Source organism: Parasteatoda tepidariorum, chromosome 7 (genome assembly GCF_982258835.1).
Source record: "Parasteatoda tepidariorum strain Cologne lab strain chromosome 7, Ptep-v5.0, whole genome shotgun sequence".
NCBI lineage: Eukaryota > Metazoa > Arthropoda > Arachnida > Araneae > Theridiidae > Parasteatoda > Parasteatoda tepidariorum.
Window position 1 is genome coordinate 41,260,518 of NC_141761.1, and position 19,644 is coordinate 41,280,161.

General features: G+C 28.9%; 1 protein-coding gene across 1 annotated transcript in view; it reads right to left on the reverse strand.

Annotated features, from left to right (window-relative positions):
• LOC107445504 (anoctamin-7) overlaps positions 1 to 19,366 on the reverse strand; it is a 56,500-nt gene extending 37,134 nt beyond the window's left edge. The window contains exons 1-4 of the mRNA XM_043045771.3: positions 19,080 to 19,366; positions 12,415 to 12,695; positions 9,148 to 9,229; positions 3,909 to 4,006 (exon numbers count right to left, since the gene is read on the reverse strand). Coding sequence (XP_042901705.1) covers positions 3,909 to 4,006; positions 9,148 to 9,229; positions 12,415 to 12,666 — 432 coding nt within the window. The 5' untranslated portion in view covers positions 12,667 to 12,695; positions 19,080 to 19,366. The remainder of the gene's footprint in view (positions 1 to 3,908; positions 4,007 to 9,147; positions 9,230 to 12,414; positions 12,696 to 19,079) is intronic.
• Between the last annotated feature and the right edge of the window lie 278 nt (positions 19,367 to 19,644).

Consider the following 19,644-nt stretch of genomic DNA (forward strand, 5'->3'; position numbering starts at 1 on the left):
CTTTATTTCCCCCAATAATGTAATTTTTCCAATGAATTTGTACTTAAAAAAATAGACTAATTTCTTTTCATTTCAATTACCGTTGATTTTTTTATTATTATTTCGGTTGACAGAAATACCCTTTAAATACATAACTAGGAGGCTTCGCCCCCTGCTTGCTGGCGCTCACCAACCCCCGGAACTGCTTTCGCAGTTCATTTCGGATTGCTTCGCAATCCAATGCTCGCTTTGCTCGCTCATTAGATACGTTCTTAACGTCTAGTTTTTGTATACTTTTTTGAACACTGAAGTTCCGAAAACTTTTCACTGTAAAAAATTCTAAACCTGTGCATTTCAATATTAATTTGAAATTGCAAACAGTTCACATATTTTTTTTAATCACACTATTCTAAATTTCAGTTGTTGAGAAAAGTAACTGTTGTAAGTTTTGTTTTAAAGTCTTTCCCACCAGAGGGCTAAAACCATGTGTTGTAAAACAATATGAAACAGTACTGAACGCCGGATGTAAAGCATCGGCTTCGATGAAGATAATTTTGTGAGAATTTTTTTGATAATTTGGTGAGAATTCACCCGATTAGACATATGATGCTAACTACGTGCTCTTGCGCGCCGAAGCCTATCAATTAAAACGTATAAGCGTTTTATGTAATATAGATTAGCCATATGATGCTCACTACATGCTCTTGCGTGCCGAAGCCTATCAATTAAAAATGAAAACTGTTGCCAACGTGAGAAAAGAAATATCATCGGTTTTATTGATACATACGTACGTATTAGCGTTTTATATAATATAGATTATAAGGGAAAGAAAATAATCACGTGGTTTCATACAGTTTTCAAACTGTTGATTACATGATGTCATCCTATGTGCCTTTTTCTTGACCCCCCCCCCTTTTCTAACATAAGGAATCAAAAATAAATAAATATTGAAGAATGTGTAATAAATTGCGTTGTCGATTACACAGAACTGTAAGCTCTGTCACGGTTCGAGAGTGTGACCTCAAATATGTTAATTAATTAGTGTAGACGATATTTTAAGTTAGAAAATCAGACATAAAAGCGTACTTTCTCTGGATAAACATGCCTCTTCTTCGACGTATTCGGAATTTTGACACCTCAATCTGGTCTGGTAGACTCAATCCCCATAGTCTGGGCAGGCGAGCCGGCCAAATATTGAACTCCTAATGTTCATTTTACTTTTTGCGTATTTCGAAATTTAAATATCATTTAAAATAGTGTATTTTTATTATAAGTAAATATTTATAATTTTTTTTAATAATGGTGTTGAAAAAATTTCGAATTATAAGGAGTAGATTTTTTGGATCTTTTAAAAGATCATAATTTAACTATAAAAACACAAAATTTCAGCAAAATCGGTAGAATAGTTCCTCAGAAATCGAATTTTAAATATCTGACTTTTTTTTAAATTCAATTTCTCAGGAATTATTCAATCGATTTTCATCAAATTTTGTGTTTTATCACGTAAAATTATAATTTTTAAAGTGATGCGAGAAATTATATACACCTTAATATTCAAATTTTTTTCGACCTTTATTACATAAAATAATAAAAAATAATAAATATTAACTTAAAAATTATTTTTTGTATGGAATTATTCTAGAATAAGTGGATTTCATAATTGTGTGCAAAAATTTTTTCAATTTGCTTAAAAATTTATCGAGATCTGGCGAAATACACAAAAAGTAAAATTAACGTTAAGGGGTCCAAAACTTGGAGAGCTCTCCCGACCAAACTATTTAGACCATATTTCCATTTCCCAGACTGCGGCTACGCCCTATATTTTGGTTGTCAGAATTCCGAACCCGTCCAAAAAAAGGTATGTCAGGGGATAGAGCGTTCGCCTTCCAATGAGGTGAACCGGGGTTCGATCCCGACGATGGCTGGTTGAAATGAATTCCGCATCCAGCTTGCACCGACCACAGTGCTGACGTGAAATATCCTCAGTGGTAGACGAATCATGGGTTAGAGTCCCCTTGCCGTCAATCTAATGGCCGAGAGGCTCTCGTGGTCTTCCTCTCCATGTAACGCAAATGCGGGTTAGTTCCATCAACAAAAAAAAAGTCCTCCACGAAACCAAATTTCTCCCAATACTTGATCTAGGAGTTCCCTTGTCTCTTGGATTGGGTTCAAAATTACAAGGCTACGGAGTGGAACATTAGTAGTCGTGAATCCAAAAATTGGGTTGGCTGTTCAACGACGGTTAGATATAAAAAAAAATGGTATGTTGATGAAGTACGCTTTTGTGTCTGATTTCGTAACTTAAAATATCGTCTGCACATATTAGTTAGCATATTTGAGGTCCCCCTCTCGAGCCATTAAGATTTAGTCCTAGAACGTGAAGATCTGATCATAGGATCATAAGTTATTCAGGGTGGTCCTTTTTTTAAAATTATTTTTATTTTGCGCATTGTACATCACTGATGTTATCTTTCAAATTATTGAAACCAAACGTGCATACAATTTAATTTGTAATAATGCCTTATGATAAACCAATGAGAAAAATGTGTTTTTCAAACGTTCCTCCCGAACAGACTAATTGTAATTTTAGAACGAATCTTAGGATCGGGGACTAAAATTGTCCCTTGCCCCCCGTTGTCTAACTTTCGGTTCAAGCAACAAACACAAACTGTTCTGGAGATTATGAGAGCGACAGTCACACATGCACCTTCTTCTTTTTATTTTTATCGATACTAATTCGAATATTATTACCATGATTGTTACAAATTCAAATTTTAACTCTTATCCAGTCAAAGATATGTTAGTCATGAAAATATCTCAATTTATGACACTGTTATCAGAGAACACTATTAATTTTCATACCTCTATTCCATGGAAAAATATCATTCAATCACGTTACGTTCTTTTCACATACCGTGAAAGTTCTCAAGGGAAGAATAACTCAAATTTTCACATATTGCAACCGTCATTATTTCAATTTCATTGTATCAAATGAACTTGATAAACCATCGAGGCGGAAAAAGTTTAAAAATATTTCCTCGTTTTTTTTTACGTACTTTCTCTTCATACAGAAAAATGGTGTTTGGATAAAAAAAAAAAAAAATAAAAAAAAAAAAAAAAGAACTCCCATATTTTTTGTGGACATCTTGTCATAGGCATTTGATGATTTTCATGTTCGCGATCTCCAATTCTTGAACGCATCGTTGATCGCGTGAGACGGATGGTAGGTTATGGATGAAATCCCTGAGGACGAATGACCTTAACTCAGTGCGTTTAGTTTATTTCTATTCTCTTTTATTTTTGTATATGTAAACAAACGTATGACTCATCATTTTGGAGTGAAAGCTTTTAGAATATTCAAACAATTGTGACGACTTTGCTGCTTGCAGGTTTTAATGAGTCAAAACTACCATAATTTATATTTTCGTCTCTTGTTCTTCAAATAGCAATATTTATTTTAGAATTAATAAAATGTTTATTTTTGTCTTAATAAAACTAACACTGATATTACTGTAATATGTGATTGTGCCAGAACTATTAAACTAATTTCATTTGCTATCATTGTTATCCTTTTAAGAAAGCATCTCTTATTTAGGTAAAGGTTATTTTAAAAGACAAAATAATAAAATGAACAAGTTTTTTTTAAATTTGCTTTTTATAAGCTATATTTTTACCCTAATATCTTAATATAACACCAAAAGTATTTAATTAATCATCAATTTAGTACTTGTTTCTTTAAATGTTAGATATTAGTTTGTATATTAGAAATAGAGTTCGATCTAAATATATATATTTCCGATTCAGCAACTGTAGAATTTTTCTTCGTTCCTTTTATTGATGTTAAAGTTAAATCTATAAAAGATGAAATATTTGGATCTATAATTTTGGATATAAATGACGAATTGTATTATTTTATAAAATGGGCTTACCAATAAGCATCTAATCGAAGACCAAAGAACAGAATCTGTTTTATTGTTTCTGAATAATTCTAAGCAATCTCTCTGAAATGGAGCAGAAACTTGTGACTCTGAAATTAAAATAACAGCGAATCAATAATATTTTACAATTATTTTATGTAATGAAATATTTTACCCAACTAATAATAATAATCAAAAAACACCTTTTTTTAAGTTTTTAACTGCATTTTAGTTGAGGACTTAAAAGCGATTGTTTGGAAGATCAATAAGTCTGTACAGAAAATAGTTTCTCAAAGTAATTTAATACACTTTGTATCGTTGAGCAAAGCAACCGCTTATTATGAAACATATTTTGACCTAGTTCAACATATTTAAAATTCAGAGGTAACACCATTCGATATCTTTAATCTATCATTGATTTTATAAACTGGAGTTCTTTTAACAAAATTTTTTCTTACCTAAACGACATAGGTATCCACGCATCTATCTAGTTTTTGACCCACAACATATATGTATAATGAACATATTGTTGTAGGTTTGATATAGCTACAACTAGCACTTTGGTCAATTACTCAAAACTAACTATTTACCTTTTATCTGAATATGTTTTTTTATAGTTATAATGTTGAGATTTTAAGACTCAAAATTTTGACTTGCTCTAAGCCTAACACTCATGCTTGCTACTTTTGAAACTTTAAATTTCATATTTGCATTTTGTTAATTTTTTTAAATTCCTTTCATGTTTTCCTTTTCTTTTTTTATCATAATAAATTAACTCCATTCTGAAGTTATTTACCTAGAGATCCAAAAGTGTCTCATTCTCTTAATTTCTTATGTTTGTTTGTTTTTTGCCTTTATTCATTGTTCTGTATTAAATCGTTTTTAAATAAATAAATAAATAAAAGTATAAAATGTTTTTTTAAATCATCTGACGGTTTCATAAAGTTTTGAAACATTTATCCATTCCATATTTACTCAATTACCGACACATAATGTTACTTCGTAATTTGTGCATCTATAATTAAATATATAAATGTTATAATATAAAACAGTAATAAACCTCAAGATTAATTTCTTTTTAAATAAAAGAAAAGATCGGTCTAAGTTAATGAAATTGAAAAGAAATCTAAAGATTTTACGACATTAGTAAAAATATCAACATTAATTAGAAAATAGAATGTTTCAAAGTTTAAATATAAGTGTGTAAACAATAACAGCACGTAAAATAATTCTAGTTAAAAAAATAATATTATGGTGTTTGAACTGATATTTAGGTTGATAATGTTTAATTTTGTGGTTGAAACACTACGTAAAACAATTCTAGTTAAAAAAAATATTATGGTGTTTGAACTGATATTTAGGTTGATAATGTTTAATTTTGAGGGTGAAACACTATGTAAAACAATTCTAGTTAAAAAAATATTATGGTGTCTGAACTGATATTTAGGTTGATAATGCTTAATTTTGAGGTTGAAACACTATGTAAAACAATTTTAGTTAAAAAAATAATATTATGGTGTTTGAACTGATATTTAGGTTGATAATGTTTGATTTTGAGGTTGAAACACTATGTAAAACAATTCTAGTTAAAAAATAATATTATGGTGTTTGAACTGATATTTAGGTTGATAATGTTTAATTTTGAGGTTGAAACACTATGTGAAACAATTCTAGTTAAAAAAGATAATATTATGGTGTTTGAACTGATATTTCAGTTGATAATGTTTAATTTTGAGGTTGAAACACTACGTAAAACAATTCTAGTTAAAAAAGATAATATTATGGTGTTTGAACTGATATTTAGGTTGATAATGTTTAATTTTGAGGGTGAAACACTATGTAAAACAATTTTAGTTAAAAAAAAATGTATTTGAACAGACATTGAGGTTAATAATTGATTTTGAAGGGTAAACACTATATGAAACAAAACAATTTTAATTATTAAAAAATATTGCGTTTGAACTTATATTGAGGTATATTGATACTTCTGATTTTTACAGTAAACTATGGATGTGCATTTTACATTTGGTTAACTCTTTGGTAGGGTAAACCAACCAGTGAAGGAACACTACCCAGTGAAGGAACATTTCATATATATTGATTAAAAATAAGAATTTGAAAGTTTTTCTTTAGAATGATTGGTAACAATAGCTTACTGCCAAACAATAGGAAGTCATCTAGCAATATTTTGGATTACCTGGTCAAATAGATTTCTCTGAAAAAATTTTTGAATTTTTTATTATCTCTGCAACACCTTGTTTCGTTGAAAAAATTATAAGGTGAGTGTTTGTACTTATATGTTTGAAGTGGAATTAATTGCATGTAGTAGTCTTATTTTTCTCACTGTGAAAAAGAGAATTCAAAATATAGTTATTGAAATTACGTTTTATTTTTTCTAAAGCACCGTAGCATAATCAAGTACTGAGATAAGGGGGTGTTTATTCACTGGATCACCAAACGATGAAAAACCAGTGAAGGAACAACTGTTCCTTTACTGGGTTTTTCTCCCAGTTAATGAAAATAAAAGAAATTTTTTAATTTTCTTGTACTTTTAGTCATATTATACATCAAAATTCTGTTTAAAAGACAAAAAACAACTTCCAACCAGTAAAGGAACATGCATGTTCCTTCACTGGATCACCAAACGATGAAAAACCAGTGAAGGAACAAGTGTTTCTTTACTGGGTTCATTTCTCAGTTAATGAAAATAAAAGAAATTTTGCAATTTTCTTGTACTTTTAGTCATATTATACATCAAAATTCTGTTTAAAAGACAAAAAACAGCTTCTAACCAGTGAAGAAACAGGCATATTCCTACACTGGGAATACTTCCAGTGAATGAACAGTAATGTGTGATATATGATTTTACATGACTCTAGGATAAGTAATTCTGCTATATAGAGGACAACTGAAATTTTGTTAAAAATTACACGAATAATTCCTGAAATAATTTCAGTTCAAAATGTTAATTTAATAGCTTAATTTATGAAAAATTATAATTTATATTTATTAACGGGGTGTGTAGTTACATCAAATGTTAGGCAACTTAATAAACTATGTTTACAAATCGAAAACTAATTAAATATAATCATAAAAATTTTAATAGAACATTTTTTCGCTGGCTTTTGCACCAAGAACTCCTAATAAGCTATCATTATAGGATAGCAACGTGATTATATAATTTATAGAAACTACTTTACAATGTTTGAATTTAGAAGCAAGTTCCTCAACAAAAAACAAAGTTAAACAGAAACGATACTCAATTTCTTCAGAAGCTTGAGAGGGAAATCCCTCAAGATATGTTGTAAATTTTTAACACAGCATTGACGGAAGAGTCTAATATCGAAAATGTCCAAGAGCCTGTACTTTTTTCAATATGGAAGAAGCACGTATTAAAAGAAGACCACTTGGTTAAGTCAAACTTAGGAACTGAAGCTAGTATTGATAATGAATGCATATTAGATATCGAATTTGAAATGAGTCCTCATGCTGATTCTCTTAGTTGAAAAAAGAAATGATTCTGTAAGTAAAATCAGTACTTCTAAAGATCCTCTAGATATAAGTCAACAAGCGATGGATTTGCCTCAAACTTCAAGACACCTTTCCCCCGTCTATTTTCGAGAAAGGCATTCTAGAAATGTTGCTGAAAACTCAGAAGAAGCTTGGAAGAGCCATTTACATTGGTCAAATATTGATGATAAAAAGAAAGGTCAAATAAGAAGAAAAGCGAATAAATTACCTTTTGCACTAACTTCAGAGAAATGTCAAAAATTTCAAGAGGCTGAAAGATCTAAAAAACATTAAAACAAGAGAACATGGAAAAGAAAAAGAAAGAAAAAATACTTAAAAAAGAAAAAAAAGCTTCAAGAAATAAGAGGAAAAAGAGTAAACAAAAAGGTGATAAAATAATAATGATAATAAACAGCATCGGATGACACAATGATTTAGATTTGACTGTCAAATTATAAGAAATAATGATTTTTTTAAAATTTATTTTGTATTTAACATCACTTTAATTTCTAGTTCATGATTAGCATTTTACAAGTACTTGTATTTTATAATTTCACAAATAGTCTTGTTTTTAGTCGGACCTCTATTTAACAAAATCACTTAATACCAATAATAAGCTCGTTATATGGAAAATTCGTTAAATAGAAAATCACCTCTTAAAATACTTAAACAACACAAAACAGGCTTTAAATTCTTAAACACTAGACATAATTAAAATAGCAATTGATACACTTTTATCTTGTAAACTAGTATCTACTATTTATCATATAAATCTTAACCATAAAAGAAATCTGCATGGAAAGCAAGAATAGAGCAAAACATTATCCAGTGTTACACTATCATGCTATATACATTATCAACTAAAAAAAGTCTAAATTTATGTATAAAATTATAGTTGCATTTATTATAAAAGTATTTTTAAACATACATTACCACTTGCGTTAAGTTAAATTGCTATGGATGAAATCCGTTAATTTGAAGTGAGTTTTTCGTTTGAAATGCAAACAAAAAGGGAATTTACTGCCTTCTCTAAGATAATTTTTAGACAAAACAGTAATACATTTCATAAAGCAGTGGCTTCGAAAATTAATTCAAGCTCATTTCCCCCATAAATTTCCTTAACAAGTTTAAAATGTTAAGAAATATTTTGGAAAATGGGGAAAGTCGATCTCAATGAAAAGTTCGTTAAATAGAAAATTCACTTCGCTATATGGAAGTTATTTTACAAAAAAATTTCCCAAATGCTCTTGGTTCCTCAAAAAAATTCGTAAAATAGTGAAATTCGTAGAATGGAAGTTCGTTAAATAGAAGTCCGACTGTATTTGTATGGCTAAAAAATTCATAAAGAGCATTAAAAAATAACCAAAATTAAGTGTTCCTTCACTGGGCAATTTTGTGTTCTTTCACTGGTAAGAGCTGTTCCTTCACTGGGTCTTCTTACTACTTGTTATTTGAACCTCCAAAACTTTAAAACAATATTGTGTAAGTTCTCTACAATTTTTTTTTGCATAGTTTGCAATTAGTAACCAATATGTTGACACTGTCATTTAACTGAAATTACGAATTTTGAAATTAATATGATTTTTTAAAAGGCAAGCGAAGCTTAAGTGTTCCTTCACTGGTTAGTTTACCCTAGTTTGACTTAATAAAAAATGTTACGTTAAATTTACTTGCAATGATTGAAAACAATAAGCCTTATTTTCCTTTGCCTAAGGATGCAACAAAAACTTATATTTGTTACCTGTTTTCTTTCCTCCATACATTTTTCTTAATTTTATTTCTATAGCAGCTTCTTGTTCTTCATCAGGATTATTCAGAACTAACTATAAAAAAAAATATAAATACTTCATTAATATTTTAGCAGGCAGTTAAAGTTGTAAAAAAATATGAACAGTAAAAAGCCCTTCAATAATACATAATAAATGATGTCTAGAGAAATAACATTTGCTTGATAATAGTCACGCACTAAAGTAAAAAAGAAAAATGGGTTTGGAATATATTTTATTCAACAAAATATATTATTCAACTTTTTATATATACATAAAAAAACATAAAAAGTCCATTATTACTATTGATAATGAAGTTTCAAGTAGAAATGTATTGATAATGAAGCTTCAGGTAGTTTTTTTACTTGTTGCATTGATCTTATATTAAAAAGTAGTTTAACTAAAACTTCAAAATGTTTGTTATGCTTGAAAGAAAATTGCTATATTTATTTTATTAAAAAAAAATTACTATGTATAGTAAAGATTTCTTATTAAATAATAGCGAAAAAAAAGTTACTTTTTTTAAAGAAAATATTAAGGTTTTTAAAAAAAATATAGGGCGTCAAATTGCCATGACAGCATACAGTTAGAAAAAGTAAAAAGTTCTATTCAAATCAGTTTCAAGATGAGCAGCGTACTCAGCGAAGATCATATGGCTAAAATGTATGATATGAACCATATAGATATTTTTAATGCACTATTATAGAGAAATTTTTGTAGTCAGAAGCAATACAATTTGTAATATTTTTTGAAATTTTGATTTGAGGGATATTTTTTTTAATATAAGGACAATGATGATATCTGGTTAACTACAGTTTTCAATTTTGAATTTCTTCCCTTTTTCTCTCTCAGATATACTACAGAATGCAACTTTTACTTTACATTTGCTACTTAGATAATGAAAGACAGAATAAAACGCCAGTTTTAAGATAACGTTCAATAATTTTCTTTTGTTCATATTGGTTTGGAAACAAGAAAAATAATACTTTTCGCAATAAAAAAATTATTTTCTAATTGACCATATTGAAAGTGATTTTTCAATCGAATCCAATTTAGATGAAGATCACCTATTGTCAACGCTAAAAAACTTGTTTAATTTTACAGATTTTTTCTACCCTCTTCTTGTGTTTAAACTATTAGAATAATTTTTTTTTGAAATTCGTAGTAAACAATGCACTTTTTTAGATAAATATAAAATACAATATAGCTGAGAAATGTTTTAAAATTTTCAAATTTCGATATTTGACTCTCCGATAATTCCCGAACCGGATATTACAAAGACTTATAAAAGACTCCAACATCTTTCATCGGTTAACTAGAAGATACTTTTCTATTTCACTGTTTCGCTTAAGTTATCAATAAAGCTGTTCGCTTAAGTTATCAATACAAACCGAGTTCTTTAAAAACTGTTCAAAGTTACTCTAATTACAGTGACATAAAATTTATATTAGAACATCGTTGAAGCTTTTTTTTTTTTACCGTTTCTAGAAACATTTTAATTTCGATACGCAAGCTTAAACAGGATGCGTAGTGTTTTTAAAAAGTGCTTATTATTGATTTTCGCTTTTTAAAAGCCCTTAAAGGTGTTTTTTTTATTGGGTGTTTTTAAAAAGTGCGTAATTTTCCCTTTTCCAAAATGATATCTGTCCCTTACCATCTTGATTTTTGCTACAAATTATGCAGAAAGTCACTGTTCTATACAACGTTTTCACAATTAATTCAACCCCAATCTACTTCGGTGTATCGTCAGTCCGTAGCGTATGAAAACGCCATTCGATTTACATGATTCAAAAATTTTGACAATTGTCAAAAACAATGCCGAAAGGTGTTTTTTTCTCTCTTTTTTGTCATGACGGTTAAAACTAGGTAAAACCGTCAATTGTCAAAAACTTTCCAATCCTGCCTAATTGTGATTTTTTTAAAGTGCTTAAAAATATTATTTAAGTGCTTGAAAGGTGCTTATTTTTTGTTGAATTAATTTGGCTACGCTCCCTGTCAAAGCTACTTTGTAATCTTTTCGGGATTAAAAATATTTAATAATCTACTTTTAATATAACACAGCATTTGTGGCTTATTTATAGCTTAAATATTTAAAAGAATTGACATCACAATGTCAATCGAATGTAAGAGACGGTTCAAATAAGGGCTTCATTTATGTGTTGTAAATTTAAAACGCCATTGCGTGATATAAATAGTTCCCAAATTTATTACACTATCATTGCTTAAACATAGAATCGTATTATGATAAGGAAGAAAGCTGTTGCTCTGATGTTTGGAATTTATGGTATCGCAACCTAAGCCTTATATTTTTTAAAGGAACTACGAAGATTAGGAAGCTTAATTAAAAATTAAGAAAAAAAATGTCACTGGGAAAAAGATTTCGCGCATGAAACTAGCTTTTACTTGTATAATGCAATTTAAAATTTCCCCATAGCTGGAATGATTCTGGAGATAGAATGCTCACCTTCAAATGACGCGACTGGGATTCGAATCCCAGTGCTGATTGGCCGATTCGAATTTTGCTGATTTTGACGCCTGCGGACCATTATGGTACGGAGAAATAATCCCAGTGGTTGTATTACTAGATAGTATTCTTATGCGTCGTATAAGTCTGAACACATGGCTTCTTTTTATTTAAAATTATTATTAACTTTCGGTTATTTTCTTTTTTTCAATTTTGATCAGTTAATCGCTAAACTTGCACCTGCTTTGGCTTTCGTTTTTGCGTTTTACTTTCTTTCCCTCTCATTTAAACAAAAATGTGAAAGTTCTATGGTTCAGGGATGTGTTTGAGTGTAAAGTAAAGTAGAAAGGCCTAGACATGAAAGGGCAACACATACTCTACACGTTTATTGGTTAGTTTGTCCGAAATTTCGAATCCAGTGTTATTTCAATTGCATTAAATTACCTCCCACAGATAAATGTTTCTTGCAATATTTATATTTATTTTACTTTTGTCCAAATGGACTCCTAAATATGTTTGTTTTGGGTACATAATATGATGAAATGAATAAAACTTTGCACAAAAATTTCGGTTTTTTGATAACGTACAAAAAAATATTTTAACATTTTTTTCTAGCCAATGTTTGGTTCAAAACTGAAGGAAGAAAATTTATGATCAAAGTCTATTAGAATATTACACTGAAGAACTGAATTTTGCATTCCTTTAATGAAAAATCATAAAACATAAATTAAAGTTACGGTGTAATTTGATGTAGTGTATAAGTACAATTTTTACCTACCCCTAAGAGTGGTAACTCCAGTCTCATAACTTCTGCTTCTTTGTACAGTCTATCTAGGGAGCTCGATATTCGGACAAATATGTGTTTTCCGACTCTTTCTTCATCTGCTAATAGTCCTTCTTTTCGCAATCCCACCAGAAATCTGCGTCGTAAGTTGTCTTTTTTAGCGTCAGTACTATCAACTTTTTCCTTCTCATCTCTGCTGTAATCGGGATCTTCATAAACGAGCACGTAATTGGAATATTCTGTCATATCTTGTTATAATTAAAGCTATGAATCTCCTGAAAAAAATATTTTATGAATAATATCAACTAGAAAATTTTACTCGAAAAAAATACTTGACTTCCTTACTAGGTTCTATAACTTTAAAGTCTTTAAAAAATTTAAAATTTCTTCCCGGCGCAAATCATACGACATGTGTCTGCAGTATAATATTTATATTGTATTTGTACGTTTTATATGTATAAGCCTATCAAAAAAGAATTGTAGAAGTAAGTGTTGAGAATATAAACGCGAATAATACAAATCATACAGTGTAAAAAATTCCGTATCAAATTACACTACAAATTACCGGCACTTTGTGTGTATTAATCCGAAAAATCCATTTTACCGTCAAATCCATTTTATCGTGAAATATTATACTGTAATTTTCAGAGTAATGTTCATTTAATTAGACTGATGCAGTGATGTTACGGTAATTATTACTGTAAAAATTACGGTATGTCCGATTGTTTGTTTCGCAATATGTTCCGGTTAAAATGAGTTTTATGGTAAAAAGTACCAGCACCCTGATGCTGGTACTTTTTACAGTAATTTGATCCAGAATTTTCTTCAGTGTGTTTAAGATTAAATTGAAGTATTTCATTTTAATAAATAAAAAAATTATTTTAATAAATACAAGTTCTATCTTAGTAAATAATGCAAATAGAATTAAAGAGAACATATGAATATCAAGATATTATCATCCACATTATCGAAAGTATCGAGTATTCATTTAGTATGTTGGGTGAGCTTGTTGCTCAGTCAATTACTTTTCAAACCATGGAATACAACTGAATGTAGCTATTCGCACTTCTATTTTAATACCTGCTGTTTAGAATAGTAGCAGCTGAAAACTCATTTTTGCATACATTAGAAAATTAGGACAGTCATATCTTTCTGCTCAAAGCAGAAAAATCATATCTTATAATATTTTATACGCTATCAACTCTACTTTGAAACTTTATTCCTTTCAAGCAGCAGCAAATTACCACGAAAGGATTAGTTTTAGGCTTGAATTTAATACCATCTCGCGGTATCTCTCGTTTTATTCCATGGCACACTTTAGAAAACCCTGGCATAGAAGACAAAAACAAGCTTGTGCAATTCCTGTAATTTTTATTTATTTATTATTATTTTTTCTTCAATTGCCTTAACTCAAAATACTCTGTTATACATAATTATAATTCATTCTAAAAACATTCAATTCGCAACGAAGTTGTAAATGATTATTTAACGAGAAAAATTATTATTAAATTTCATGCTGGGAAGTCATCCCCTCTGCAGAGGATCAAAATTGTAAAAACATGTCTTCGGATCATCCTCAGAGATGTTTCCCAGACCATCGCCAATAGCCCATTTTGCTGCTCTAGTGCGACGTAAATTGATTACCTACCTACGCACCTTAATTGCAAATCGATGAGCCTCATATTTTTTCATGACATTTCATTTCTCTTATTTATTTTATCACAGTGAGGCAATTGCTAATGTATACAAAATACGTTCACATTGTGTTCGTCGACATAATATCGTGACTTTGATTCCAGTTAAGAAAATGAGAGAACTAACTAACTTATTATTCGAACTGTTTTTCTTTGCGTTGCGAAAAATGATACAACGAAAAGTTGCCTTTGTAACAATACAATGATCCAATTCTACCTGACATTGAAAATAAGAACTGAAAATCAGTATGCAAGGGCCAATACAACACAATGACATACGAACCTAATTGCCAGAATTTTGTTTGGATCTTTAGCTTATTTCATTTCCTAGCAGAATCAAGAAAACATCTTAAACAACTTAATATTTTGCTTTTCTACTAATCCAGCATTTAAACTATTAGTGACGATGTTAAAATTTTGGATTAGTAGAAGTCATACGACGAGGTATTTTTAAATATTGCAGAAAATAATCTGTAAACAAAACAAAAACAAAAAACGAAAAGAAAAAGAAGATGAAGAGTTCTGGCAATTTAGTTACTGGAATTTTCGAATTTTTTTTTCTCACGAAATTTTATAACAAATGATTCAAATATGAGATCAACCTTCATTTTTTTTACTTTTATTGTTTGCTCTTTCAAAGAAAGTAAATAAGTAAAAAATAAATTATATTTAAAAATCAAATTGAGCTCTTAGAAAAATATTTTCTTGTATAACTTGTCACGTAATTAATGTAAATAAAAAAGATAATTTTATGAAATTTTTAAAATTTTTTATCTTTTGATAAACAAAAGGTGACTATTTGGAAAGAAAAGATATATATATGATAGAAAGTATCATGAAAAATTTAATTTTCAGTTACAGTGGTAAAATAATTAAAAACATGTTACATAGTTGAGAAGGACATGCTGCATAGAAAAAAATACGCATGCTGTATTCGTGAAGAAATATATCTGCCGTCGTACTATTCTTCTGTTACTTTTTTTTTATTTCATTTAATTAATTTGACGACTTCCGCTTCATTTCATGGTTCAGATCATAAAAAATAACAAGAAATTACGTTTCTTTGGCAAAGTATTTATGAAGCTCTTAATTAGAATTGATTTATTTTGAATTGTTATTTCTGTCGTCAACAAAGTCTGATTTTTGAGAGAAAATATTCTTGTCTGCACACTTAAAAGTTGTAATATTTAAAAAATAGTAACGCTCATCATTTTGTATTAAAGTTTATTATTTATCATAGTATTAATTAATTTATATGTTATTATAGTATTTATTATTTTAACATGTTTTCCATTGTTTTGAAACCCTTTCGTAGTGTTATAAATTTTCCAATTTCGAATAACTTTCAAATTCAAACATTTCTTATACAGAAAGAAAAATGAAATAGGCTAGGTTTTATAATTAATTAGAATAAAAAATTGAATTATTACAGGGAGGGGAAAAATTTTGCATTGTTTTTAAATCTTCCATTCGTGAAGTTCTGTATATAAGTTCACGGTTTTACACGAAGCAATGTTTTATGTTTCAAATATATATAAAATTCAAAATCCGTATCTTAACTGAAAAAAACCTGGTTGCAAGCTAGATTAGGAACATGAAAGAATAGTAAGAAATTTAAATAAAAAAAATGGATTGAGTGCTGATAAATAAGAACTCAATTCTGAGAAAAAAAGTCACATTTCCTTGAGACATTCTAGAGTTTATAGTTAAAAATTATTTAAGCCCAATATTATTTTCACATCTATACATAAAGTTCTAATATAAAACTAAAACTATGAAGTCGAATTAAATTTCGAATTACATTACTAGGAGGCCCCTCGTAGTAATCTGCTAATTTTACAAACGTATAGTCATTCCCTTATTAATGTTGAGTAAATGAAGATATTGGTTGATTATTTCTAGTTTTTGATTACTTTTTAACATTAAAACAAGTTATTTGTTTTTAAAGTTTAATAAATAAATAAAAGAGAAAAACACAAGGCATTTCACAACGCCAAAAACTTGAAAATAAATAAGTCCAATTAATTAAGTTTTATTTCATAAACGAAATTACATAATTATTAAAATATTTTGTATTTTAAATTTCGCTATTAGAAAATTTAAAGCGATTTGAACTATAATATCGTTCAAATTTGCTGCATTCTTTATATGGTGTTTTTTTTTATAGCCATTCTATCATGCTTCTTAAACTTCATTATGTGTTGCTATAGCACAGCTTGAATGAAAACAGGATTGAATTTAATGCTTGATTGTGATTAAAGTTAATTAGTACCGCATTATACAGATGATACAGATATTGTGTTTTTTCATTGAACTAATTTTATCGAGAGTGTGAAATAAAAGTTATTATTGTGTTGGCAAAAAAATAATTTCATAGTGAGAAATAAAACTAAAATTTTTTCTGCCCAAAAGATAAACCTTAATCAGTTATTTAACTTCTTTTCTGTTCAATGGGCATTTTATCATTTTTCTGGATAACTTCATGATCCTGCTCTCATAAAACGTCTGGTCCTTATAAGTAAAAAATCTCAACCAAGTGCGATTTGAGGTCATCATGATTACTGAAATGATTACAATTTAAAAAGTTTCATAAACTCTGATGGTGAAAGGTAGGGGTATATGGAGGATGCGACATAATTTCCCAAGCAAGTTCCAATAATTTCGTCGTGTGTGAGTCCTCACACAGTCGTGATGGAATACAATTTCTTTGCGATTTTCGATCCGACTTCACACCATCGGATTATCATTTAATTCGAAGTTTATAATACTTTTTAAATGGTAAAAACAATATTAACGATGACCTCAAATCATACTTTGTTGAGATGTTTTGCTAATGATGAGCGCGGGAAATATGAGAGCGGGATCAGTGCGGGATCATGAAGAAACATAAAATATGGCAGAAGATCATAGAACAGAAAGAAGATATTTCGTTGATTAAAGTTTATTTTTTGTGAAGAAAATATTGTGATTTTTTCACCCTACAAAGCCAAAATTGCTTTCTTGCCAACTTAATATTTTCTAATGGCACATTTTGTAGATACTAGTCAAATAGTAATTTTGCGCTAAGTGATAATGCGCTGACAAACAATTTCCTTTACTTAGTCAATCAATCGAGGCATAGTACCATGGTTTCTAACATATTCTATCTTTGTTCACGTCATGTTTGAAACGTATCACACATCAAAGCATTCATCAAATATTTATCCATACAGTTTGTAAAAGCTTTTTTGTTCTTCTTTTGATTAAAAAGAGAACACCAACCTAGAAAATTGAAGTTTGTGAAAGTTATTTCGATTCTGCAATCTGATTTGATTGTGTACTTAGTTTTTGGATTCAGTTCATCTAAATTATTGGATCTAAATCGAAAATAGAGTTTTAATTTAAAAAAAAAAATACTTAGTTTTAAAATGAATGAGTCAGGAGGAAAAAGTTAATCATTTCATTCAATATTTTTAAATTAGTACTAAAGCATTTCCGCAACAGCCCGTTGTGGGTCAGGGAGTGTTAGTTACTAGCATCCCTATTCGCTTCAAGCAGAATTTATTGCAATTTTTGGGCAATAGAAATTAATCATTAAATAAAAGATTAATATCTGTTCAACTAGTTAGAGTGTTCAAAATTGCTGAAGTTTAGCAGAGCTTTAGTGCAATTTTCAGTTTAGCAGAGCATTAGTTATAGTGTACTATACACGGAGAAAAAATTCTGGCGAAATTACCGTTCTTCACGATAATGACATTTTTGTTAAAAAGAACAACAACATCATTCTGGTTGATAAAGCCAAAATATATGGTATTAACATTCATTTGCTAATTTTTTCGTTGACACAGAAATAATTAGGCGGAAATTCTGACTTTCAAAATTATAGTTCTTATTTTCACACACATTTAGTAAATACAAAATTTAAAAGTAAATTAAACCGTATACGTGGTTTTCATGCCATGCTTTAAGGTATCATTATAAAACTATCGAATTTTACCACAATCACCAAATTTTATCAAATTTTATAAACCATATTTTATTAGTTAATTTTATTAAAATTATAACCAAAGCGCTTCGGTAAAAACTTCAGACTTATTGGTGTTCCCATAGAGCTAGAGACGCGATAAAATTTATCATATTCTGGTAGTTTTGACCATATTTTTTTTCAGTGTAGCAACTATAGAAAACATAGTTGGATACTAATTTTTATACGTAATGAGTACATTATGATTACATATGAAATTTTAAAATTTCAACTATTTTCAAAATTATAGGTTCTGTGGACACTTTAAAAATTTGTGAAATTTGTTAAAAATTAGCCTTATTTATCAACACATCCATTTCAGTAATAGTTATGTGTAAATACAGTCAATTGAAATTCACTAATATGATTTTCAAGCAAAATAAAATAAATTCCTAATTTCCTAATTGGGTAACAATGCTTACAATGAAACTTTTAATATAAATACAACTTAAATTTTATGGTATTGCTTATAATAGGAAATACTTTCAACATTATTGTGTCTTTTCCCTGAAAAATATCTAGATCCCGTTTTACTATTTGTAGTATTGTAGAATGAATTAAATTGCAGTTGCTAATAAAGGACTAATAAAACGTAGCACGTGAAAGCATTTTAAAATTTATAATACAAAGCAAATAAATTTAATTCACAGTCTTTTATTTAAACTATGTTTTGTTTATAAATTAACACTGAAGAGTATTTAAGCTTAAATATTTAGATATTTTGTTCATTATTTGAATAAAAAATAATACTTAAAATTCCTTCCATTCTGAAAACTTTCAAAAATATTTTCTCGTTTGAACTCTCCATGCTTTTACATGAAGTAAGTAAGTAAATAAATGCTGCGCATAATATTCTACTAAAAATAAATTCTACATATGAATCTAAATTTCTTTTAATCATTCCGATTAAATCTGTCATTACGTTTATCGAAAATAAAAATGTTAGAGATATTAATTCTCACCTAACTCAATCATTTTAACACAGTTATCCTAAAGCCGTTCGTATAATTCATCATTCTTCACCTCAGTTAATGTTTACATATCGTAATCTGTTAAATATCTTCACAGTTTATATTTCTTTCGATGAGCAGCTAAAATTATGCACCGGGTATGTTAATAAAGGATAGTTTATGTTCCGGTTTTAAATAAGACTTGTATGTAAACAATTCATACAGAACATCTGCTCAGCCTGGATTTCTCTGTTGGAATAGAGGATTCGGGTGGTGGAGTTGCAGAAGGAATCGATTCTTCATCACCATGGTAACTGAATGGTGGGTTGCATCAGTATGTGACGATTTAACTGGGCCATGTGGTCTCTTTTCATTTGTAGGCCACTTCCGAAAAGTTCTTTTTTTATTTCGTGGCTTAATTGACATAAAAACATATACGGCAGCAATTAATAAAACATTTAGAATGTAATTTTATACTTTCGAAATGCAATTAGATGAGTGCTGTTTTGTTTTGCGAGACAGTTATATAAGATGATTATGATATGACGTAGGAAGAAGAATTTCTGTAATGTGTAAT